At 39.1% G+C, this 25,986-nt stretch overlaps 2 protein-coding genes and 1 pseudogene across 4 annotated transcripts in view; all 3 read left to right on the top strand.

Annotated features, from left to right (window-relative positions):
- The window catches only part of LOC137287188 (phytanoyl-CoA hydroxylase-interacting protein-like), a 33,933-nt gene extending 8,168 nt beyond the window's left edge, over positions 1-25,765 (top strand). The window contains exon 3 of the mRNA XM_067819365.1: positions 25,699-25,765. Coding sequence (XP_067675466.1) covers positions 25,699-25,714 — 16 coding nt within the window. The 3' untranslated portion in view covers positions 25,715-25,765. The remainder of the gene's footprint in view (positions 1-25,698) is intronic.
- LOC137287189 (phytanoyl-CoA hydroxylase-interacting protein-like) lies at positions 9,392-14,046 on the top strand. Of its 3 annotated transcripts, none has more exons than XM_067819368.1 (2): positions 9,392-9,644; positions 12,326-14,046. In XM_067819368.1, the coding sequence occupies exons 1-2, from the start codon at positions 9,557-9,559 to the stop codon at positions 13,000-13,002; spliced, it is 765 nt and encodes a 254-aa protein (XP_067675469.1). In that variant the 5' UTR covers positions 9,392-9,556; the 3' UTR covers positions 13,003-14,046. The 3 variants fall into 3 exon arrangements, with proteins under 3 accessions (XP_067675469.1, XP_067675468.1, XP_067675470.1); XM_067819367.1 differs by lacking the exon at positions 9,392-9,644 and adding an exon at positions 10,887-11,247 and having other exon boundaries at positions 12,326-14,042; XM_067819369.1 differs by lacking the exon at positions 9,392-9,644 and adding an exon at positions 11,004-11,300 and having other exon boundaries at positions 12,326-14,039.
- Positions 17,986-25,688, top strand: LOC137286676 (uncharacterized; annotated as a pseudogene).
- Positions 25,766-25,986: the final 221 nt, after the last annotated feature.

The following is a 25,986-nucleotide window of genomic DNA, read 5'->3' as shown; positions in this document are numbered from 1 at the left end:
TTTTTAATAGCCTGAAGGCAAGAAAGAGAGTCGGAATATATTATATACTGTTTACGTTTCGGGTGGCTTTGAATATATTTAAGAGCTGTTAATATGGCGTTAGCTTCTGCTGTAAAAATAGAACTATTGTCTGGTAATCTAGACGATATTTTTCTGGATCCAATGACAGTAGCACAAGCAACTGTGCCACCGTCCTTGGACCCATCTGTAAATAAGGATTTGTAATTGTTATATGTATGTTTCAGTTGATTATATTCTTGTTTATATTGTAATTCATTCGTTTCTGATTTTTTAAATGATGTTAAAGTTTGGTCAACCTGTGGCCTAAGCAACTGCCAAGGGGGAGAAGAAAGACGACGAAAAGGAGCTATATTGTCCAGCTCAATACCAGCAGCAGCAATAAACGGCTTTATTCTGAGCCCAAGAGGTGGAACAAGAGCAGAGGTTTTGCTATACAACTCCCCATAAAGAGGATTGAAGACACAGTCATATGCAGGGTTAGATTCGTTAGAGTATAGTTTTGTGATATACTGTAATGATAATTTGATACGGCGTTGTGCAAGAGATGGTTCATCGGCCTCAACGTAAAGACTGTCAATAGGTGAAGTTCGGAAAGACCCAAGACAAAGTCTTAAACCTTGGTGGTGGACAGGATCAAGAAGTGTAAGGTTGCTTTTGCAGGCTCCACCATATACGATGGAGCCATAATCAAGTTTAGAACGTACGAGTGATCGATATAGATGGAGAAGGGTAGCTTGATCCCCTCCCCATTTAGAATTTGAAACCACTTTCTACAAGTCAAGTGCTTTCAGGTATTTAGTTTTAGTGAGTGAGTGAGTGAGTTAACATTTAACGTCACATCGGCAATATTTCAGCCATATCGTGACGAGAACCATTAATGTCATACATAATAGAGAATGGTAAAAAATCTGTCAACGAAGGACAGTAAAACAACTAGACTATCACAAGAAAATATTTAAAACTAGTAATGAAATCTAAAACAATTCAACTATAGAGGACGATACAATATAAAAACAGGCTATAGACCGCCGACAACTGAAGGTAGATCACCATACCAGGGTCCATGGGGTCTTACAGTACCTTTGCTACCTGCATGGACCTTAGTTGGATTTACACCATCCCTTCAGCCGCTGGCGATTGTACGAATGTTTAGCCAACTTTTAAAAGAACAAATATACTACGTTTAAAATCGGGTAAGCGGAAATTAAACTGTGAAAGTTTTGGGACTTACGTACCCTCTCAGGAGGACAATAATTTTACGATACTTTAACCCCCTTTGAGGATACAGCCACTAACAATACCAGTTGCTAATTTACACTACCAATCATTAAAATATATCTATCTACAATAGTTATTAATCAAAATTCAATCATGAAATCAATTTCTTTTAAAAAACCAATAAGTAAATGAGAACTAACACTATTAAAAAGATCCTTGATGGTTTTGACATTGAAATATTTCTCCCTTGTGATGGAGAATTCAACACAGTCAAGCAGGATATGCTTGACCGTGACTCTCTCATCACAAGGGATACAAAACGGAGGATCTTCACCTTTTAACAGGTATGTATGAGTATATCTGGTATGGCCAATACGACATCGTCGCAAAATGACCTCTTGAAATCTGGACTGACAGCCCAAGTAGGTGTAACCAATATAGGGTTTTATTTCATGTAATTTATTTATACCTACTTGGGTGTCCCACCTCTTTTGCATAAGGTCACGGATGTAAGATCTAATACTAGCTCTGTAGTCAGAATAAGGAATGAGAAGTGGTGTCACAGATTTGTTAAGTGCTGCCTTGGCGGCACGATCGGCCATTGCGTTCCCTGAAATTCCTACATGGCTGGGTAACCAACAAAAGACAATGTCGTATTGGCCAGTAGCAAGATCATTATACAATTCAATTATTTCTATTAAAAGTGGATGCTTGCAAGAAATGTTTTTAATCGCCTGAAGACAAGAAAGGGAGTCGGAATAGATTATATATTGTTTATGTTTGGGGTGTCTTTCAATATATTTAAGAGCGGTTAAGAGAGCGTTTGCTTCTGCTGTGAAAATAGAGCTGTCAGCCGGTAATCTGGAAGAGATTGTCTTAGACCCAATGACTGTGGCACAAGCCACTGCCCCACCATCCTTGGATCCATCTGTGAATAAGGATTTATAGGTATTGTATTTACTTTTTAATTGATGGTATTCTTGTTTATATTGTGATTCATTAGTTTCTGATTTTTTAAATGTTGTCAGTGTAAGGTCAACTTGTGGCCTAACCAATTGCCAAGGAGGAGAAGAAAGTAAACGAGAAGGAGCTATATTTTCTAGCTCAATGCCAGCAGAAGAAAGGAAAGGTTTCACTCTGATACCAAGAGGCGGAACAAGTGAAGACTTCCTGCTGTACAAATCCTCATACAAGGGATGAAATACACAGTTATATGCAGGGTTTGATTCGTTGGAATACAATTTTGTTACATACTGTAAGGTCAATTTGGCACGGCGTTGGGTAAGAGATGGCTCATCAGCCTCGACATAGAGGCTGTCGACAGGAGATGTTCGAAAGGAGCCAAGGCAAAGTCTGAGACCTTGGTGGTGAACAGAATCCAAAAGTGTTAGGTTGCTCTTACAGGCTCCACCATATACAATTGAACCGTAATCAAGTTTCGAACGGATCAATGATCGATAAAGTTGTAGGAGGGTAGCTTGGCCCCCTCCCCACTTACAATTTGAAACGACCTTCAACAGGTCAAGTGCCTTCAGGCATTTAGTTTTGAGGGATTTGATATGGGGTAGAAACGTTAAATGTGAGTCAAAAATTAATCCCAAAAATTTGGCCTCCTTGACAACTTTGATGGGAGATCCATTTAGAAACAGTTCAGGATCTTTATGCGGTTTATATTTTCTACAAAAATGTATACAATTAGTCTTGGATTTAGAAAACCTAAAACCGTTTTCGAGACACCATTTATCAATTCTATTTAAACACAATTGTAGTTGCCGTTCAATAGTACGCATGTGTTTTCCACGACAAGAAATATTAAAATCATCCACAAAAAGAGATCCATCAAGTGAATCGTTTAAAACCTTTGACAAACTATTGATCTTAACACTAAACAATGTGACGGACAAAATACTGCCTTGTGGGACACCCTGATCCTGACTGTAATGATCAGACAGGGTAGACCCCACTCGGACTTGAAATTGTCTATCTTCTAAAAATTGTGATATGAAAAGGGGTAAACGACCCCTTAAACCAAAATCATGGAGATCTTTCAAAATGCCATACTTCCATGTAGTATCATATGCCTTTTCAAGATCGAAAAATATTGATACAGTATGTTGTTTATTTAGCATGGAATCTTTAATAAAAGATTCTAAGCGTACCAAATGATCGATCGTACTACGATTTTTCCGGAAACCACATTGAATGTCAGTGATGAGGTTGTTGGTTTCCAGGTACCAGACTAGACGATTATTAACCATACGTTCCATTGTCTTGCAAACACAGCTAGTTAAAGAAATTGGTCTGTAATTAGATGGATCGGTATGATCCCGGCCAGGTTTAGGAATAGGAATGATTATAGCATTGCGCCATGATGGTGGGAAGTTGCCAGATGTCCAGATACTGTCAAAGATATTCAATAATGTTTCTAAACACGATTCAGGGAGATGCTTTAGGAGCTGATAATGAATATTATCGGGTCCTGAAGCAGTGTCATGAGCTTGCCCAAGAGCAGCATTGAGCTCATGAATAGAAAATAGTTCATTATAATCTTCCCCATTATCTGAATTAAAATTATTAGTCTTTCTTTCTTGATGGTTTTTAAATTTCTGAAAAGTCGGTGAATAATTGGATGAAGAGGAATGTTTAGCTAACGTTTCACCTAGTTTATTAGCAATATCAGCTTTTTCGGTTAAAAGAGTGTCACCCTCCTGAAGATGGTGCACACTACATTTGGAACCTTTACCTTTTATCTTCTTCACCATATTCCATACCTTAGAAATAGGTGTTCGTGAGTTAATTCTAGAAACATAATTTCGCCATGACTGTCGTTTACTTTGTTTAAATGTACGACGAGCCTGGGCGTTTGAAATTTTAAACTGGTTTAAGTTATGGACGGTTGGATGTCGACGGAAATATTTTTCCGCCTTTTTTCTAGCCCTTCTAGCCTGTTTGCAATCAATAGTAAACCATGGCTTCCGAATATGTGGAACCATAGAGGACTTGGGAATACAATCATCGGCAATCATGTTTAATTCATCTGAAAACATTTGAATAGGATTAGACACATTGAGAAAGAATTCTGGTTTTAGTCTGTTAGTGCATAAGGTGTCGAATAAGGACCAATCTGCCCTGTTAAAGTTCCATCTAGACGACGGTGCAGCGTCACTGGGGTTTATGGCTGAAGGTATAGTGGGAAAATGGTCACTTCCACAAAGATCGTCGTGGACTGACCATTCAAATTCATTGTATAAACTGGAATCAGCAACAGATAAATCAAGAGAGGAGTATGAACCTGTCGCGGGATGAAGATATGTATGAGAATTATCATTGAAAATGCATAAATCAGTATTCGTGAAGAAATCCTCAAGAATTCTTCCTTTCCCATTGGTGTTACTGCTACCCCAAAGGGGGTTATGACCGTTTAAGTCTCCCATGATAATACAAGGTTTTGGGAGTTGGTCATAAAGGATCTGAAGATCGGATTGCTGCAGAGTCGATGATGGCGGAATATACAATGAACACAAGGTAACAACAATATGCAGAGTAACACGGACTGCAACTGCCTGAAGAGGGGTAGTGAGAGGAACAAGACTGTGGATAGTTCCCTGCTTCACCAAGATAGAAGATCCCCCTGTAGCTTTATCACCGGGAGGTGAGAAACAGTGGTATGAATCACATTGTCTGATATGAAAGTTATCCGTGGATTTTAGATACGTTTCTTGCAAACATACTGCTGCTGGCTTGAAGTCTTGAATTAATAGTTGCAAATCAGTGAAATTGTTTTGAAGGCCTCTACAGTTCCACTGAAGGATATTGAATGAACAGCTCATGGAGGCTGAACTGGAGATCGGGATCTTGAGGAAGATCCTCTCCGCTGAGTTGTCGGAGATGGAGTGACTTCCATGTCTAGAGGTTCAAAGTTGTTATGAACCTCTACAGGGGATGTTACTGGGGAAGGCACCTCTACATGTTTGAGGGTCCTAGATCCTTTCTTCTTTGATTGTTTCTTTTCCTTGTTAGTTAGTTTTACACTATTTTGTGAGTTTTCCACTGTCTCGGGCTCTCGAGCAAGCGGAGGTCCAGATTGAATAACAGTCTGTGAAGCCAACGTTGATGATGTGTTGTCCTCAGGAGTAACTGATTGTTTATCAGTGACCCAGCAGATGTCTGTCTGACATGCTCTGTCAACTTTGCTCTGTGAAGAGGTAACAATAGCAGAATAAGAGTGAGAAAGTGACTGAGTTGTATGAGTCTGAGCTGTCAGTAATTTTGTTGCCTCCGAAAAAGAAATATTATTTGTATACTTCAGTTTGATAATCTGGGATTGCTTCTGAAAGAATGGACAGGATTTTGAAGAAGAGAAGTGGTCACCATTGCAGTTAGCACACCTAATATCATCTGTACAGGTATCCATACCTTCATGAGGTTTGCTACAACGACAGCATGTTGGAGATTTATTGCAGGACCTGGCCCCATGTCCAAACTTCTGACAGTTATAACAACGGAGTGGAGTCGGTATATACACATCGACTCCAATGTTGAAATAACCTGCCTTAATTGATGGTGGTACTTTTGGTAAGGCAAATGTAAGAAGATACGTGGTCGTTTGAACAATCCTGTCTTGCTCCTTCCTAGTAAATCTCTTCACAGATGTTACTCCTTGAGACTTCAGCTCTATCGCTATCTCATCCTCAGACATGTCAGACAGACATCTAGCACGATCACGGATTACACCTCTACAAGAATTGAGATATTTGTGTACCGAGACAGAAATTTCAGTGGTTCCAAAATGGCTTGCTTTGAGTAAATTGATAGACTGTTGACGTCTTAAACATTCAACTAGCAGGGATCCATTTCGTAAACGCGATACGTTCTTAACGTCTCCACAAATCCCTTCAACAGCCTTAGAAACAACAAAAGGATTAATCTTAAGGGGTGTACCATTAATTCCATCGACCACCAGAAACCGCGGCCATGAGTCAGCAGTAACCTGTGAGACACTGTCATCATCAGATGAAATGATTTCTGTATCTAGATGCCGTCTTTTACTTTTCGATCGTGAACCAGTGTATTGTAAGGTTGCCATGATAAGGGAAAAGATTCAACATCCCTGCTCCCCACCCACCATGGAGTGTCAACAAGGACGGTGTCGAAGTGGAAGCCAACTACAAGCACCAGGGTTACAGGGATGCTATACTCCAGCAAAAGAGACACAGGTAGCTACAATAGTCAAACAGAGTGAAAGTAAGGCTGGTTCCGCCCTAGACATTTACCTGATGACAAGTAGAACCCGGAGGTCAATAATGCCAGATTGGCCCATGAGCCACCGCCTTCTGGCATAGGACTCTAGGCAAATTTATCTTGCAATCATTTGTATACTATAAATCAAGATGACCAATACCCAATAAGATAAGCGTGCAAAACATAATTGCTATGCACAGGGCATGGCGTGACCAGCCGATTGATAGAATCGGGCCGATTCTACCACCCGTCTAGGTGAAGTAAGGGCCAAAGTGGTGTGTTGAGCAACAGGAACACGGTTCCAGGTTCCTGTTGCCCTCAACCACCAGACTACCGTCCTCCGCCGACACGGGACGCAACCCACGGCAAACAGGTTGCCCAATTCGGTCGCTCCTTGCGACCAGCAATGGGGTGCTATGGACCTATTTGACCCGGGTCCACACGGGGGTTTGAACAGCTCTTAGCGTTACCCAGCACCCACCACGAGGAGGTGGCTGTTCACGGGTGCCGTATTTAGTTTTAAGTGATTTAATATGCGGTAAAAACGTTAAGTGTGAATCAAAGATTAGACCCAAGAACTTAGCTTCCTTCACAACTTTAATCGGAGTCCCAACAAGAGACAGTTCAGGTCTTTATGTGGTTTATATTTACGAAAAAAATGTATGCAGTTAGTTTTCGATTTAGAAAATTTAAAGCCGTTTTCAAGACACCATTTATTAATCTTGTTTAAACACAACTGTAGTTGCCGTTCAATGGTATTCATACCACGACAAGAAATATTAAAATCATCCACAAATAACGATCCATCAATTGAATCGTTTAAAACTTTTGATAAACCGATTATCTTTATACTAAAAAGTGTGACTGACAAGATACTGCCTTGTGGAACACCCTGATCCTGATTATAATGATCAGACAGGGTAGAACCCACGCGAACTTGAAATTGTCTGTTATTTAAAAAGTTGCCTATGAATTCAGGCAAAGGACAACGGTAACCGAAATCATGTAAATCTCTCAGAATGCCATACTTCCAGGTTGTGTCATATGCCTTCTCAAGATAAAAAAAGATAGACACAGCATGTTGTTTATTAATCAATGCGTTTTTCACAAAGGATTCTAAACGCACTAAGTGATCGACAGTACTTCTGTTTTTCCGGAAACCACATTGTATATCTGTGATAAGGTTATTTGTTTCCAAAGCCGATTATTTATCATGCGTTCCATGGTCTTGCAAACACAGCTAGTTAATGAAATCGGACGATAATTGGATGGATCCGTATGATCACGTCCAGGTTTAGGTATTGGTAAAATTATAGCATCACGCCATGAAGAAGGAAATTTCCCGGAAGTCCAAATATCATCAAAAATTGATAAGAGTGTCTCTAAACAGGATTCTGGTAAGTGCTTCAGGAGTTGATAATGTATGTTATCAGCTCCTGTAGCAGTGTCATGAGCTTGATCAAGAGCAGTATGGAGTTCATGAATAGAAAACGTTTCATTATAATCTTCCCCATTATCAGGATTGAAATTAATAGTTTTCTTCTCTTGTTGGTATTGATATTGCTGAAATTTAGGTATATACTTAGAAGAGGAAGAATGTTTAGCAAGAGTTTCGCCCAGACATTATATGAATCCGAGGTAGGAGGTGTCATGTTGAGAGATTAAATTATCAAATTAGTTTCAGATCCCAAACAATAATTCATGTCTACATTACCACACATGGTGTTGACAAGAACATGATTACAAAGAAGAAAATTTGGCCCCCACTAGACAACGGTACAATGTTTTTCACATACGCTCGATGAATTAAATTGGTAATGACATTTATGTCAGCATAGATAGAATGTATAGGACTGTTGGACAGAAACAATGTATTTACAAGTTTATGGGGGCAGTCATATGAATGTGTTTGATGATGGACACAGAGTCACACATTGATCCTGAGAGATAAAGAGATCAAAAGGGAACCGCTCATGCACGTGCTTTCCATGAAAGTTATGATGGGTTGTGACGTTCTGGGGTATTCTTTTTTTCACTTTTCGCCATTTGTGGTATTGCATTGGTCAAGGAAGGGTGATATCAATACTAGTTCTACTGGTCGTTGGGGTGTATGCTACGTCCATGAATGGACGATGTAGCTTCCCCCAAAGACAAATCCTATGTAGGCGTGGTGGGGGCACGTACACTCACGTACATGGTGACCCTTATACTACGATAACAGTAATTAGATTGAGTGGGAATACGACAGAATAGAAATCGATCTGAGCCTCTTCCCACGTCTCAAGGTAAGTGCTTATTCACCATATTAAGAATGAATCTAAAGGAGTATGTTTTAAGTCTTAGTCTCTGGGTCACCCTCCCAATTCGTATTATTATTGTTATTATTCAATACTATTCGTTCAGCTACATCATTTCGCTGCAAAGTCAAATCATTTTTTATCCAACACTCTCATCAAAGGGGAAAACCAATTGTTTCATGCATGAAATAATTCAAGAGTACACGTTAGTTGCCGAACTCCTCACATTTTAAAAAAAATCCGGTTCTGGTTTCTATATGTTAATGTCTATGTCAACATTCTTTTCGTATTAGAAATAAAAATTGATAATATTTCAGCACATTCAAGGGGAAGGTGCCCGATTTCAGGACCTTCAAGGAGATGTTGGGAGGGTCACAGTCAATGGCCAGCCGTGTGAAGGTAAAAATAAAGTACATTGAAAGTACTTTGAAAGTGCCATCTTTAAAGCTGCTCACATCTTATGTCATATAAACTGGTATCAAACTGTCTTCAGGTTTTTAGCAATATGATAAAATCTTGGTGTTCTGGATAATAGAGTATGACTAATACGCTCTTCTGGTCAAAGATGAGACGATGCAAAACAAAATTGCACTCAAACGCTTATTGAGGGGATCATGTTAGCACTAGTGACTATCACAATCACACTGTGGTTAACTGCGCTTAAGAAATGGACCAATTACTATTCATTGTTTGTTCGAACGCTCATGACACCCACATTCCACCATCTTATATTTCAACATGACAGGGAAAACGTCATTCGGTGTTTATAGTGCTGACGTATGAATGTATGCAGGGAAGTCGACGTTGTCACTACAACAGTGCACCAGCAACGTGTCAACATGGCAGAGGCACCACTCGCTGATTTGGGTAATTACAATAATCTTTACTTACTTTACTTACTTTTCAAACAGATTCGTATAATACACAGTACAGGTATGCTTACCTAGATCACAGGAAACAAGGCATCTGAATCCCAAACAAGGGGAATGTATTAATTATCTCAACCATTTTAGGTCACCTATTGGTCGCCATGTAAAAGCTGTTGCTGCTAGAGGAACCAACCATACTCGGGCAACAAACGTGGTTAGGCAAAATTTACATAACAGTAACAACAGCAGCATGAAGAAAAGCTAAGGCATTTTCACTCATTCTCTCTCTATATAATGGAGGTGGATGCTTGTAGGCTGTTTAACCAGTAATGAGCCACATTTCAATAATTTGATGCTCCAGCCCAGCCTTGCTATACAATAACCCCATAACCCCGCCACACCACTCTGGATCAACCCTCCACGAGGAAAGACAGTCTCAGTGACAAATTTCCTTTGATGTCCTTCAGCTTCAGAAAGAACTGTTAATGCTTACGTGACGAAATATGAGGACAGATCAGTCTGAAAAGTGAATACGTCAACCATGTTTGTATATGTTAACCAATATCTAACTAGCATTACTATAGGGGTAACATGGTCGGAGATATGGAACCTACCTTTTGAAAATAGTTATTCTTTGATCGTTGTGATTGCTGTGTCACTCCACCATCAACAAGACACTATTAATCACCATCAATGGATAGTTTTGTAGATTCATCACCATATTACCTATTGGAAAGATAGGAAAATATTGCTTTAACACAATTCACATAACTTAATACTTTTTGCTACATATGTAACGTGTAAATGTATAACTCGAATACATTGCATTAATATGAGGGTAACATGGCTAGGGATATTAAAAGTACTTTTTTTTTAAAAAAAAGAAAAGTTATTGTATTGATTTGCAGGTAGTTTTTGAATAAATGTTACTACACAATTGAACGTGAACATTTGTCCGTGGGCTATAAGTACCCTTAAGGTTCCAACTTCAATTCGAAACTAGACAGTAATAAATGACGAGTGTTAAATTTTGTAAATTAAATTGCATTAGCGAAACAACGAAAACTAAGCCTATTCTGTAAAGTTGGAGATAAGAGTAAATGTTTGACAACCCAACAACACAACACGAAACATGCCGCCAATGGGTGAAATGATTAACAGTTTCCAAGAAATACTGACTTACCTGGAAATCTCAGATTCAATGAAACTGAAATCGAAAGCAGTGCGCTTATATTGAAACAACAAAAAACTTCGTGTTCTGGATAATAGAGTATAACGAATATGTTCCTCTGAGTGGTTAGAGATGAGATGATGTAAAACGAAATTCCACTCGAATGATCATTGAGGGGATCATGTTAGCACTGCTGACTATCACAACTGCACTGTGGTTAACTGTGCCTAAGAAATGGACCAATTACAATTCATTGTTAGTCCGAACGCTCATGACGTCAACATTCCACCAGCTTACAGTTCAACATGAAGTTCTTAAAAAACGTCCTTGACTATTTATAGTGCTGACGTATAAATGTATGCAGGGAAGTTGAGGTTGTCAAAACATGAACAGAACATCAACATGGCAGAAGGACCAAGCACTGTTTCAGGTACTTACGATGCTCTTTTCGTACTTCTCAGAGTCGTATGATACACAGTACAGGTATGTTTATCTCAATCACATGAAAAAAGGCACCTGTACCCTAATCAACTGGAAAGGGTTAATTTATCTCAACCATTTTTGTTCATACCATTGTCCATCGTGTCATGATTGTAGATTTCCAGCAACCATACAGCGATAACAAACGTTGAACGGCTGGATTGCTGTAACACTAACAGCAGCAATGTGAACCGAAAGAAAGGCATTTACACGCAGATGGAAGTAGATGGCAGCAGCCTTTTTAATTATATATGAACCACAATTCGATACCTGAAGCTTAAGTTAAAGGTTTTAGCCTAACCTTCGTCTGATTTTACCAATGCGAGCGGAATTTTCTTTTTGTCTTCATAATTAGTACGAGAGTAAGTGAGTGTTAGGTTACACTGCCTTTTGCAACATTCCCAATATTCCAGCGATATCAGGGCGGGGTAGACCGGAAATGGGATTCACACAAGGTACTCATGTGTGGAATCGGACCTGGACCAGCATCACCATATAAAGGAGACACGAATTATTAGATTATTTGGGAGTTAACTTCATATGACAGATTTTATGATAGAGATAACAATACCTATGTTCACCACGTTCAGTGACTGAAACCCTAAGGAACAGTGACGATTTCTCGAGTGCTTGTGTTTGATGGTTGTGTGAAAATGGTTCTTATCTGAGATTGTAAATGGTCAAACAAGTACATTAGTGTTTGGAAATATTTTGCATTCATTTCACAACCATAAAGATAAACAATCAATGTCTGTTCAATTAACACGCACGCACGCACACATACTCTCTCGTTTTACCATTTGACGTCACTGTTTCATACTAGTGTAGTTACTATTTCTAATCAACATCGCACTGTAAACCTTATGGTATGAAATACTGAATGAAATGTTAGCATCTGTAAACTGAATCGTTTTACTTAGCGCAAAAGGAGGTAGAGAAAAGAATTTGTTTTCCTGAAGGTTAGCTATTGGTTTATGAGTTTTTATTTTTGTTACAAATAATTATTGGAATAAATACATTTATTTCAGATCATCTTAAGGCACTCCATACAAAGGCTAAACAACACTGTTCCGGACAGTATTCTAATCCAGTCAAATTTCTCTACCGCAATAAATCCAAGGCCTATTTCTCCACACTTGAAAAGAGCATCATGAAGCCACAACTGAAGGACGGCGGCGGGGATCCAAGATGTCCCATAAACGGGAAACTTGAAGGTGTGTTCTTCGGGGTGACCCTTTGGAACGGTGATCTACCAGACAAATCACCATACGGAGACACCAGAGTAGCGGTGCCCCTTGAGAGACTCTTTGATGACTCTACCAGGCTGTACTTCGCCGACTTCTACTGCATGGATGGTCAAAGGGATAACCATTACGTCATACTGGTTCTTACAAAGAAGGACACAAAAGCTGACCTCTTTTGTAAGGATCGACTCATACTTTTGGATGAACGAAAGAACGAGTTTCTGGGGAAGGAAGGAAGCACCTACAAAACTCTCCGGCAGAATAAAGTATGGGTGGAAGTCTTCTATACTAATGAAGTGGACATATCGGGTCTGGAGCGGACTAAAACTGGTGTGATCGGGAAAGGAAGCAGCACAGGAGGCATACGGAAAACACCTGGTTGTAAAATATGCAATGTAGATCTAGACACTGATGTCCCTGACCTTCAGAAAGTAATGTCAAATATGAAATTAGACCATTAGACAAGCTAAGGACAGATCAGTCTAAAAAGTGAATATACTGAAACTATGTTTGTACATGCTAACCAATATCTAGTTTTTTGAATTACCATAGGGTAACATGGTTAGATATATTGAAGGTACTTTATGATAATAGGTATTGCACTGATTTATTTCTGAAGAAATATTGCTACATACTCTGATTGAGAACATTTGTGAAGAGATGTCTATATCGTTGTATTTCTCAAAATGAAATGTCTTCTTCGTTGTCACTGCTTTGCTATTGACTCATCAACAGGACGCTATCAATGACTACCAATAGGAAGTTTTGTAGATCCATCGCAATTCACTATTTGTAATGTAACATATGAATAATTAACATGGAAATGGATACCTCTAATGTGCTCTACAATGTAAACAAACATCTTTTTTATTAAACTACTCGAAACACAGAGAAGCTGTTTGCTTGATACCTGACTTTATGCTTGATAGCGGGTTAAAACCTATATGACAATATCAACATATTTGTTGTTTCGATATTAGCGCACTGCTTTCTATTTCGGATTCGGTGAATTTGAGATTTCCAGAAAGGTCAGTAGTTCTTGGAAACTGTTAATCGATACACCGTCCGCACGCATGCATTTGTTTTCTGCCCTTTTCTGTACAATGCTGGCACCGTGTCCCTTAAAAACAGTCTGGCACGAATAATTTTATTCGCCAGTAAAATTGGAGGCGTATCTGTTGCTATCCGAAATGACTTATATGAAAAAAGAGTTCTCAAGTGAGCCCGTAAGATTATATCTGATCTGCTATGAGTATAAATTACTTCTATCTGAGCGCCGTTGTAATTTACCCCGTTTTAAATCCAATCGTGCCATGAATTTCTTTGTTCCCACACGTATTTATCTTTTAAAGGATTCCTAGTGTTAGTCTTACCTTGTTAGCGCGTTATATGTGTGTGATCTATTTTATGTCATGAAAATGATTGTATAATTTCACTGTTTGAGCTCTGTGCTTTACACAAGAATTACCTGAAGGGTAATAAAGTATTGTTATTGTCATTATTCACTCAGCATATAATGTCATTATATTATTCATAAGATTTTGTGCATTTTGTCAATGCAAGTTTCATTTAGAACGAACGACCGAACCTTGAATGAGTGGACAATTTGGCCGGCAGGTGTTGCTGAGATTACAAGACTACTTAAAGCATTAATCATTTTGGTCAGTTAATTTGAGCCAAGTCAATTAAACAGGTACGGTATGGATACTACGTGCAGCCAGTGTACTTGGCATTATAACCATGGAAAATGACTTTTGTTCCAAAACACTCTTGCAAATGGCATTATATCAAGGATGGCATTATAACTAAGGGCATTTTAGCTAGGGTGCACTGTACATTGCCATGACATATACACCGGACTAGTTAACGTTCCCTCATTCTCTCAGTCCAGAGGCTACAACCCAGTTCTACTCGGACATGTACCTTTAAGGTACTGTTAGACGCAAGACACTTCCTATGACGAATGTTACATTTTGTAAATTAAACTGCATCAGCCCAATAGATACGAGCCACACATACACAACACTCCAATACGAACCGCGCAGTGCATGCCTGGGAGTCATGTTGAGTAACTGATTCCAAGAACTACTTGCTAGTGAATCCAGAATCGAAGGCATTGTGCTAATATCGAACCAACAGTTACATTGTTATTTCATACATTAAGTGCTGATATAAAATTACCCATTTTCGCAATGTGGTACGAAGCACTATAAAACGTTTAGAGTCTAAATGACTTCTGATATGTGCATGATTAAAAGTGTATGGTACTGAAGGAATAGAGATTAAAATATTCGAGCAAGTGTGTCATATCGGGGAAATATAGTGATTGAGTTAATATTTAACGTCACATCGGTAATATTTCAGCCATATTGTGACAAGAACATTTAAGAAGGATTATATGTACATTATAAAAACCTGCCAACGATGGACAGTAAAATACTAGAATATCACAGATATAAACATAAAACTAGCATGAAAAACTAAAACGTTGTAATTGAAGATAATACAATATGAAACACGGACTATAGATCGCTAATAACCGAAAGTAGATCACCATACTAGGGACCATGCTATCGATCAATATATATTTTTGCACGAGTGACGTATAATTCATGTTACACACTTGGTCAGTTTCCGTATTATCTGTTTATTTAATGTATATTTAGGCAGTAAAAGACGCAAAGAAAGGTTGATGGCCCTTTTCATTCAATAGTTCGATGGCATCTAAGACCTGCAAATACAGAAACAGTGAATGCTGGACAAAAGTGATATATGCGTATGTAAAACTCACTGGTATTAAACAACCGTCGAATCTCCATCCATGAGTGAGAGCGGACAAAGGGCATCTGGACCAGTTGTAAGCATCCTGCATGAACATCTCCACATGTCTAAGGTATGCGCCGGATGGGTCCCAAGAATTCACGAGGGAAATGAAACTCACAAGAGTCGCCATAAGTAATGCCATGAGGTAGAACAGACTTTATGTATTTTCTTTCGTGTAAGTCGCTCTCACAATAAAAGAAGTTGTTATCCATAAAGTCTGTATGTTTGTACTTCCCAACTTCCAAAATGTCACTCATAGAAGTAATGCAATGATTACAAATCAACAAAAGAACGGATGATTTTCAGTTCAGTTACTTGTGATGAAACAGATTCATCACTTTGACCCTAAGAGCAAACATGCATCCATGGAGCGGAAGCACGCCAGGTCTTCTTCCACCAAGAAATTCAAGTCGTCCAGATCGGCCAGGAAGGTTATCACCACCATATTTTGGGATAGTTAAGACATCATCCACATAGTTCCACGAGGAACAACGGATGGGGAATATGAGGGCACCCGACTGAAGAAACGGAGACCAAGTGACTACGACCTGTTTCCTAATCTGAGGAAGCACCTCCATGGAGTGCATGCGTGAGTAAGAGAGTGCGTGAGTTAACGTAGGTAGTTACAGCGAGTGACAAAGACACCAATTATGAAAAAGAAGAAGAAAAAAACATGATCGAAGGTCAGTAAAACCCACTTTAGTATAACAGAATATATCAAGAAATAACAAACATCTATCTCTGGACTTCAGATTAGGACAATACTATATGAAAATGGGCTGTAGACCGCCAGCAGCTGAAGGCAGATCACCACGCTAGGGACCATGGGGTTAAATGGACCGATTACTATCCATTGTTTGTCCAAACGCTGATGACGTCAACATTCCACCAGCTCACATTTCAACATGACAAAGAAAAACGTCATTCAGGATATATAGTACCGACGTATTAATGTATGCAGGAAGATCAAACTTGACAAAAAAACACCAGCAATATTTCAACATGGCACAGGGACCAAACGCTGTGTCGTGTATTTACGATGCTCTTTACTTACTTCTCAAACGGATCCGATAATACATTGTATAGGCCAGTCTCAACTGCATGAAAAAGGCACCTTCATCATAATCAGCTGGAATGGATTAATTTATCTCAACCATTGCATTCTTGCCCATGTACATGGAGTGCATATATTGTTCTCCGTGTAGAGTATGTGTATATGGAGTTGTTAAAGCAATGATAAAGGGATAGCACTCGTTGTTAGACAGAGCTGCAGCAAGATTAACAACGGCACTAGGAAGAAAGGCAAAGGCAGTTTCACAGGAGGTACATAAAATGGAAATGGATAGCAGTAGGCTGTTTGGATATTGAAGAAACATATCTCGATATGCCTGGAACTTCAGTTAAAAGTGTATTCCCTTGTCTGATTTTGCCAGTCTGAGCGGAACTTTCAATTTGTCTTAAAGGCGCAATGAGTGAGTGAGTGAGTGGTTTGTGGTTTACGTTTTATTCCAGTAGTACCAGAACACCAGAAATGGAATTCCCACAATGGACCCATATGAGAAATTGAACCCGGGTCTTCGGTGTGACGAGCGAACGCTTTTACCACTGGGCTATCCCACCGCCCCCAAAAGACCCAGTAAATCAAGGAGACAAATCCACGTTATCAACAAGGATGTCCAACAATTCATACATTATTTAAGATTGAGTTAAGTTAACTGTAGATGATGGAGACATACCTTTATTTATGCTTACCACGTTGAGTCACAGAAGTCCCAAAGAACAAAAAAAGGTTTTCCCGTATGCTTGTCGTGTTTGATGGTGTCGTAAGAATCAAATGTTTTTGACTGAATTGAACTTGGTTCCTATTTAACATAGTAAAATGTCATATAAGCACATTAAGTGTTTAGGAAAACTTTGTACTCATTCCACAATCGTAAGGATAAACAATCCATACATATTTCTCAGTTCAATAAACATTGATGTGACTAAATGTACTGCTTGTTTTTTCCCCATATGATGTTTCTGTTTCATATCGGTTTACCTATTATTTCATAATTTGCGATATTAACAAATATATGCACGACACGCTATACTGTGAACCATATGGTATGGCATTGAACGAGCTGTATCTGATAATAGTGAGTTAGTGAGTTAATATTTAACGTCACATCGGCAATATTGCAGCCATATCGTGACGAGAACATACGTGACAAAAAGAATATATATGTATATTATGAAGACCCTGTCGACGAAGGATAGTAAAACCACTAGACTATCACTGTTAGTATTAAAACTAGCGTGGAAACATAAAAAATGATAGTATCAATATTTGGACAGTACACTATAAAAACAGGCCATAGATCGCCAACAACAGAGTGTAGATCACCATACCAGGGACCGTATCTGATAATAAAAATATCCATTTTCAGATACTTATTGATAAAGTATGTATTCATTTCAGGTCTTCAAAGACTCCTTTCGAGTGCTAAACTTAACTGTTCCTGCTCGGATTCCGATACAGGCCACGGTCTGTACTGAAATGCACAAGCTACATACTTCAAGAAACTGGAACGCCAAAAAACCAAAAGAAAACACCATGATGCCAAGTAGGAAGAACGACTATGGAAATGCGAAGCTGTCCTATAAACGGGAAACTTGAAGGCGTTTTCTTCAGTGCGACCCTTTGGACCAATGAGTTAGGGAATCGCGTTTTGCCAACTATATCCCCATATGGAGAGCGCAGAGTGGTGGTTCCCCTGGAGAGACTCTTTGGTGACTGTGCCAGACTGTACTTCGCAGATTTCTATCTATGTACTAAAAGCAACAATTACTACGTCACTCTGGTCCTTACAAAGCGTGGTACAGAAGCCGACGACCTTTGTCAGGAGCTCCTCATTTCTTTGAATGAACGAACCAACGTACTTGTGAGGAAGGAAGCACGGACCTACCAAACTCTCCGACAGGACAACGTATGGGTTTACGTCTTCTATACAGATGAAGTGGACATATCGGGGCTGGACATCACTGACAATTCCGGGAAGGTAATCAGACGAGTGGGCACACGTGAAACACCTGACCAGTCTAATGTCAGTGAAGGTGGAATCGAGTAAAATAATGAATCGGCAACAGTATATTATATATGGATAATCCCAGTGTATATGGACCGGCTGCCATTTTAACAACAAGAATGACAACAATCTGAGTTTGACATTCTTTTCATCTAAACTAAGGGAAAGAATGAGGCTGTAGCTTGATTGATACCGGCAGACAGGACATATTTCACCTTTTCGTGAACACATTGTGGCACCACTAATTTTCATTGATCCATTCGTGTAATTTTTCCACTTTACATATAACTGAAACTGTTTTCTTTTGCACTCACGTTTTCCTTCATATGTGAAGTCATGTAAATTCTATTGGAAATATTAACATGATGTTTATCCATTCGTCAAACATCCAACTGTCAGTATCACTGAGATGATAGTCGAAGTGGAACAACAATTCTGTGATGCACTACAAAATCTGTCTATTTACTATGCGATGTTACATAGAAACAAATAGTGCACTTAAATACATGTGTTACTGTCACAGAAATACGTTTGTAATCTACTGTGAGTGACTTTGAACAGTTTTACGCCGCACTCAACTATATTCCAGCCACATGGCGGCAATCTTTAAATAATCGAGTCTGGACCAGACAATCCGGTGATCAACAGCATGAACATCGATCTGCGCAACTGGGAACCGATGACATGTGTCAACAAAGTCAGCGAACATGACCACCGGATCCCAATGGTCGCCTCTATTAATATGCAATAGTAACCTCAGTTGCAATACGGCCCTTGCATGGTGCGAGTGTTCAAGACGCGCGACTGGAGGCATTCAGATTTAGTTGTGCAATCAGAGACGTTGTTTCAAGATCTCGGTAATTTCCGAATGCATCAGGAAAACTTGCCACTACCAGTTTTTTGTTTCTACAAACACATCCTGGCGATTGATCCCTGGACTCTCTTTTGCCAGGTAATCAACAAGCGTGTGTTGTGAAGATGCGATCTGGATACCACTTGAGATGTTCAATGGCAGTCAGTGTTGCCACTTTCAGAAGACGGTGTTGTCCGAATCGGTGTCGCTGTCGTTAGAGTCTATCCTGATGACGACTGGCTTGATGGTGGCATGGTCCAGTCCACTTTGTTCCCAATAATGTCTAGGCCCTAGCTAGAGTTACATCATCCCTCAGCAATTTAGACACATCTAGTCATACATTAAAAAGGTACATATTATACGCTTAAAACAGTGGAAAGTTAGAGTTTACTTCGAATGTTTTGGGACTTATGTATCCTCTCGGGAGGCCAATATGTTTACAGTACTTTAACAATCTTAGTTACTAATTCAAACTTCCAATTATAAAATGTATATCTATTTACAATTCATTTAACAATCTCAGATAAAGGTAATTGCGCATATTGCTTATGTAAGTACGTGCTTTCCTGTTTGCAGGCTAACAACTTCGAAGACATTTCAAACGGTATATAGAAGTAGCCCACTGGGCTTCCAACTTTCTGCATGTACCTTTGTTAATCATCGAAAAGACCGACGGAAGCCTGTCATATCAATATATCGATAGATTATCATTGCAAGTACAATTAATGTATGCTTAAAACCAGTGCTTTATGCTTGAGAGGTGGTTGAAACCTACATAAGTATATCAATGTAAGTGTTCTTTTGATATTAGCACACTGCTTTCGATTTCGGATTCGGTGAATGTGAGATTTCCAGAAAAGTCAGTTCTTGGAAACTGTTGATCAATACGCCCGTCGTTAGGCGTGCTCTGCACTGTTTGTGTTGGAGTTGTCAATTACTCGCATCCCTTTGTGTCTATGTGTTGGTAGTTACTCAGCACAAAATGTCATTAGATGATTCAGGAGACATTGAAATGTGTCTGTGTAACTTGCACCTGATTTAATATGCGATGGCTCAATTAACTATCATTTCTGTGACACATGATAACTCCTATACGTTTTGACTTTATAATATACATATTGAGTGAGGGTAGGGACTGTGGTTGAGGCCTAATATGTATTTTGTCTGAATTATTGAAAAGGATAATTATGCTTCCGTGTTTCGATGAAATAAGTAATAATCAGAAATGCTTTGTGTTTCAAAACATTTGGGCTATAATTCCATTTTCATAAAGAAAAGAAAGCTAGAGCTGGTGTTGCGATGATATATATGTATACTGAAAATATGTACATTATCTGAATTGTTGAAAATAATTATGCTTCACTCTTTCCGAAAAATAAGTAACTGTCTAGCATCAAGATGCTTTAATATATTTGGAATGTAATTCCATTTAGCCAACTTGCTATTTTTCTTAAAAAGTAAAGGTCGTTAGGGCTGTGTTGGGATCAATTTAGAAAGTACGTAAGTCCCAACCTACTTGCTATTTTTCTTAAACATTTAGGGTCGTTAGGGCTGAGTTGGGATCGATTTAGAAAGTACGTAAGTCCCAACCTACTTGCTATTTTTCTTAAACATTTAGGGTCGTTAGGGCTGAGTTGGGATCGATTTAGAAAGTACGTAAGTCCCAACCTACTTGCTATTTTTCTTAAACATTTAGGGTCGTTAGGGCTGAGTTGGGATCGATTTAGAAAGTACGTAAGTCCCAACCTACTTGCTATTTTTCTTAAACATTTAGGGTCGTTAGGGCTGTGTTGGGATCGATTTAGAAAGTACGTAAGTCCCAACCTACTTGCTATTTTTCTTAAACATTTAGGGTCGTTAGGGCTGAGTTGGGATCGATTTAGAAAGTACGTAAGTCCCAACCTACTTGCTATTTTTCTTAAACATTTAGGGTCGTTAGGGCTGAGTTGGGATCGATTTAGAAAGTACGTAAGTCCCAACCTACTTGCTATTTTTCTTAAACATTTAGGGTCGTTAGGGCTGAGTTGGGATCGATTTAGAAAGTACGTAAGTCCCAACCTACTTGCTATTTTTCTTAAACATTTAGGGTCGTTAGGGCTGAGTTGAGATCGATTTAGAAAGTACGTAAGTCCCAACCTACTTGCTATTTTTCTTAAACATTTAGGGTCGTTAGGGCTGAGTTGGGATCGATTTAGAAAGTACGTAAGTCCCAACCTACTTGCTATTTTTCTTAAACATTTAGGGTCGTTAGGGCTGAGTTGGGATCGATTTAGAAAGTACGTAAGTCCCAACCTACTTGCTATTTTTCTTAAACATTTAGGGTCGTTAGGGCTGAGTTGGGATCGATTTAGAAAGTACGTAAGTCCCAACCTACTTGCTATTTTTCTTAAACATTTAGGGTCGTTAGGGCTGTGTTGGGATCGATTTAGAAAGTACGTAAGTCCCAACCTACTTGCTATTTTTCTTAAACATTTAGGGTCGTTAGGGCTGAGTTGGGATCGATTTAGAAAGTACGTAAGTCCCAACCTACTTGCTATTTTTCTTAAACATTTAGGGTCGTTAGGGCTGTGTTGGGATCGATTTAGAAAGTACGTAAGTCCCAACCTACTTGCTATTTTTCTTAAACATTTAGGGTCGTTAGGGCTGTGTTGGGATCGATTTAGAAAGTACGTAAGTCCCAACCTACTTGCTATTTTTCTTAAACATTTAGGGTCGTTAGGGCTGAGTTGGGATCGATTTAGAAAGTACGTAAGTCCCAACCTACTTGCTATTTTTCTTAAACATTTAGGGTCGTTAGGGCTGAGTTGGGATCGATTTAGAAAGTACGTAAGTCCCAACCTACTTGCTATTTTTCTTAAACATTTAGGGTCGTTAGGGCTGTGTTGGGATCGATTTAGAAAGTACGTAAGTCCCAACCTACTTGCTATCTTTCTTAAACATTTAGGGTCGTTAGGGCTGTGTTGGGATCGATTTAGAAAGTACGTAAGTCCCAACCTACTTGCTATTTTTCTTAAACATTTAGGGTCGTTAGGGCTGAGTTGGGATCGATTTAGAAAGTACGTAAGTCCCAACCTACTTGCTATTTTTCTTAAACATTTAGGGTCGTTAGGGCTGAGTTGGGATCGATTTAGAAAGTACGTAAGTCCCAACCTACTTGCTATTTTTCTTAAACATTTAGGGTCGTTAGGGCTGAGTTGGGATCGATTTAGAAAGTACGTAAGTCCCAACCTACTTGCTATTTTTCTTAAACATTTAGGGTCGTTAGGGCTGAGTTGGGATCGATTTAGAAAGTACGTAAGTCCCAACCTACTTGCTATTTTTCTTAAACATTTAGGGTCGTTAGGGCTGAGTTGGGATCGATTTAGAAAGTACGTAAGTCCCAACCTACTTGCTATTTTTCTTAAACATTTAGGGTCGTTAGGGCTGAGTTGGGATCGATTTAGAAAGTACGTAAGTCCCAACCTACTTGCTATTTTTCTTAAACATTTAGGGTCGTTAGGGCTGTGTTGGGATCGATTTAGAAAGTACGTAAGTCCCAACCTACTTGCTATTTTTCTTAAACATTTAGGGTCGTTAGGGCTGAGTTGGGATCGATTTAGAAAGTACGTAAGTCCCAACCTACTTGCTATTTTTCTTAAACATTTAGGGTCGTTAGGGCTGAGTTGGGATCGATTTAGAAAGTACGTAAGTCCCAACCTACTTGCTATTTTTCTTAAACATTTAGGGTCGTTAGGGCTGAGTTGGGATCGATTTAGAAAGTACGTAAGTCCCAACCTACTTGCTATTTTTCTTAAACATTTAGGGTCGTTAGGGCTGAGTTGGGATCGATTTAGAAAGTACGTAAGTCCCAACCTACTTGCTATTTTTCTTAAACATTTAGGGTCGTTAGGGCTGAGTTGGGATCGATTTAGAAAGTACGTAAGTCCCAACCTACTTGCTATTTTTCTTAAACATTTAGGGTCGTTAGGGCTGTGTTGGGATCGATTTAGAAAGTACGTAAGTCCCAACCTACTTGCTATTTTTCTTAAACATTTAGGGTCGTTAGGGCTGTGTTGGGATCGATTTAGAAAGTACGTAAGTCCCAACCTACTTGCTATTTTTCTTAAACATTTAGGGTCGTTAGGGCTGAGTTGGGATCGATTTAGAAAGTACGTAAGTCCCAACCTACTTGCTATTTTTCTTAAACATTTAGGGTCGTTAGGGCTGAGTTGGGTACGTGCGGAACTGTTTTACAGTTAATAATAAGTGGAAGACTGAAGACTCGATGAAAGTAGGTTGAGTTCCGCCCGTACCCCCCGAGTCCCATCAAAAACCAAAATCAAAACGAACATGCGTACCTCACCCTAAATATACATTGAATGAACTAGAACAGTTATAAAGAAATCAATGGCCCTATTTCAGTGTTGGAATAATACCCCAGTGAAGGATTCCCCTTGAGCAAAGTTACCATCTAAGAGAGCGGGGTACGTGCGGAACTGCGGAACTAAACAAACAACAGCATTCAATGAAATTCAGAAAATGTACACATTTCATTTTATGTAACATTTAATACCCCATTCACATGATAGGAGAACACATTGTTCAAGAGCACAATAAGCTAAATTAACAACCACAAGTTTACAAATATTTGTGTGAAATATATTAACAACTTTTGCACAAACCAATTAACATTTTGGCATATAAACCGTTTCATTGTAATTTACACATAGTATAACCTAGCAATGAAAAGATAAAGTGCTCAAATATGTGTCTTTACGTAGTTCCGCTTACAGTCAGCTAGGTGATAACCAGGCAGCATGGAGGTCCAATACACACTGACAAGCATGTGCTTAGAATGCATGAGCTTTCGGAGAGGTCATGATGTGACCTTTGACTGATGTGACCTGTGAGCTTTGATATTACACATGCTAAGGCTACATAGTAGTGGGAATTTACTGGCCATATGCAACCGTTGTTTACACTTGTAACTGATTAGCAAAGTGTTTTAATTATTGGACCACCATGGAATAAATAATGAAAACCATTGTGATACTTGGTAAACAAATTAATTTCAGGGAGTTTGTACATTGAAAGGTATGTAATGAAATCGTGCATTTACAATGGTGATCTACCTTCGGTTGTTGGTGACTTATAGCCCGTAATTATTCTGTACTGTCAGTAGTGAATTCATTTCATGATAGCCTACTAGTTTTACATTTATATAGCTGTAATGATCTGATTTTTTTACTGTCCGATGACAGGTTTTTACTTTCAAACGTTATTGATTTTCAACTTGATATAGACTAGAATGTTCTTGTCTCCCACTCTGAAATATTGCCTATGTGACTAAATAGTAACTCACTCACTCATTCACTGGACTGATGAAAACTAATTATGCTTCAGGTTCTCGGTAAAATAAGACACTTCGTATGTAAATATATAATCCTATTGTAAAATAATTATGCGGTTTCCTGTTGGAAAATATGTTTGTCGCCAAACCAAATCAAAGAATATATAGAGCCTATATTTAAAAAGAAAAGAAAATATTTCACTTAACCTCTGCAGCTGAAACGAATACTGTGTCGACAAACCAAATCATAGGCCCCCAACCACTGAATATCAGACGGTCGGTCTCCTAGTCTGCAATAAAAATAAATTGTGCAAAACAATTAAAGTGTATCCTTTACACATATGTAGCAAGTGACTATTCTTCACAAGGCTAACCTTAGATTGCCAGATTACCTGCCCAGGCTGCTGAAGAAGACTGACACATACTGCAATGGTTTCCCTGCTGATAGGGTGAGTGTCCACTACCGCAACAAACCATTCTCCTACTTCCAGAACATTCGGAGATACCACGACATTATGAAACATTGCATGAAGGACCACGGTGATCATCGCAGTTCTATAAACGGCAGACTTATGGGTCTTTTCTTTGGTGTGACACTGTACATGGGCGATCTTTTAGATACGTCGCCTTTCGGAGACACCAGCCTGATCATGACCGTGCCTTTGAAGGAGATCTTTGGTGATTATGCCAGCCTTTACTTTGCTGATTTCTACTGCAAACCATCGCGAACCCACATTCACTATGTGACGCAAAGTCTGGGTCATAATCGGACGATTTCTGTAGAAGATATCACATCATGCTGCGGCCTTATGACAACATATATTTGAGAAGGGAACGCTTCACCAACACTTACCGTTCACTGCGCCACACAGGTGTAAATGTCTAAGTGTTGTATACAGAAGCCATTGACATCTCACACCTGTCAGCCTTACTGCTGTCGTGGGTCACAGCACCCGAGGTGGTATACAGAAGACTCTAGGGTGTGTCATTTGCATTGTAAACGTGGAGAGGAGAGAGGGGGTGTCAAAAGTGACGACAATGCAAATGGTACAACTGTATGTGATGTTTTTGTAAAACGTTTGAGGTCTCTTTTTCGGTGAACACTTGACTTGACTTTGCGTGTGTTTGTGACTTGTTCCATAAGTCTGGACGGATGGTCTCACCTTTTCGCGAACACATCATATCATCACTGTTTTACTCTTTCGATTCATTTCGTTAAGATATAGTCGATATCATACACTCATCTAAAGTATCTTTAGATTTCTTCTGAAAAGGACAGAGGCTAGTAGGTCTGGTTTGTGACCAAATGCACTACTGATTAAGAAAAGGATTAAGATTCTGAGATGATTAAACTGTTATGCCTAACTTCGAT

Source organism: Haliotis asinina, chromosome 6 (assembly GCF_037392515.1).
Source record: "Haliotis asinina isolate JCU_RB_2024 chromosome 6, JCU_Hal_asi_v2, whole genome shotgun sequence".
Taxonomy (NCBI): Eukaryota; Metazoa; Mollusca; class Gastropoda; order Lepetellida; family Haliotidae; genus Haliotis; species Haliotis asinina.
The sequence above is the reverse complement of the archived record's forward strand: the minus strand, read 5'-3'. Positions and strand labels throughout refer to the sequence as shown.

What these genes read in the sequence shown, in the direction of transcription:
- LOC137287189 (XM_067819368.1), top strand. Translation starts at nt 9,557, where the DNA reads ATGAATGTATGCAGGGAAGTCGACGTTGTCACTACAACAGTGCACCAG. An exon ending in GGCACCACTCGCTGATTTGG is followed by an intron (nt 9,645 to 12,325) that starts GTAATTACAATA and finishes CATTTATTTCAG; the next exon opens with ATCATCTTAAGGCACTCCAT.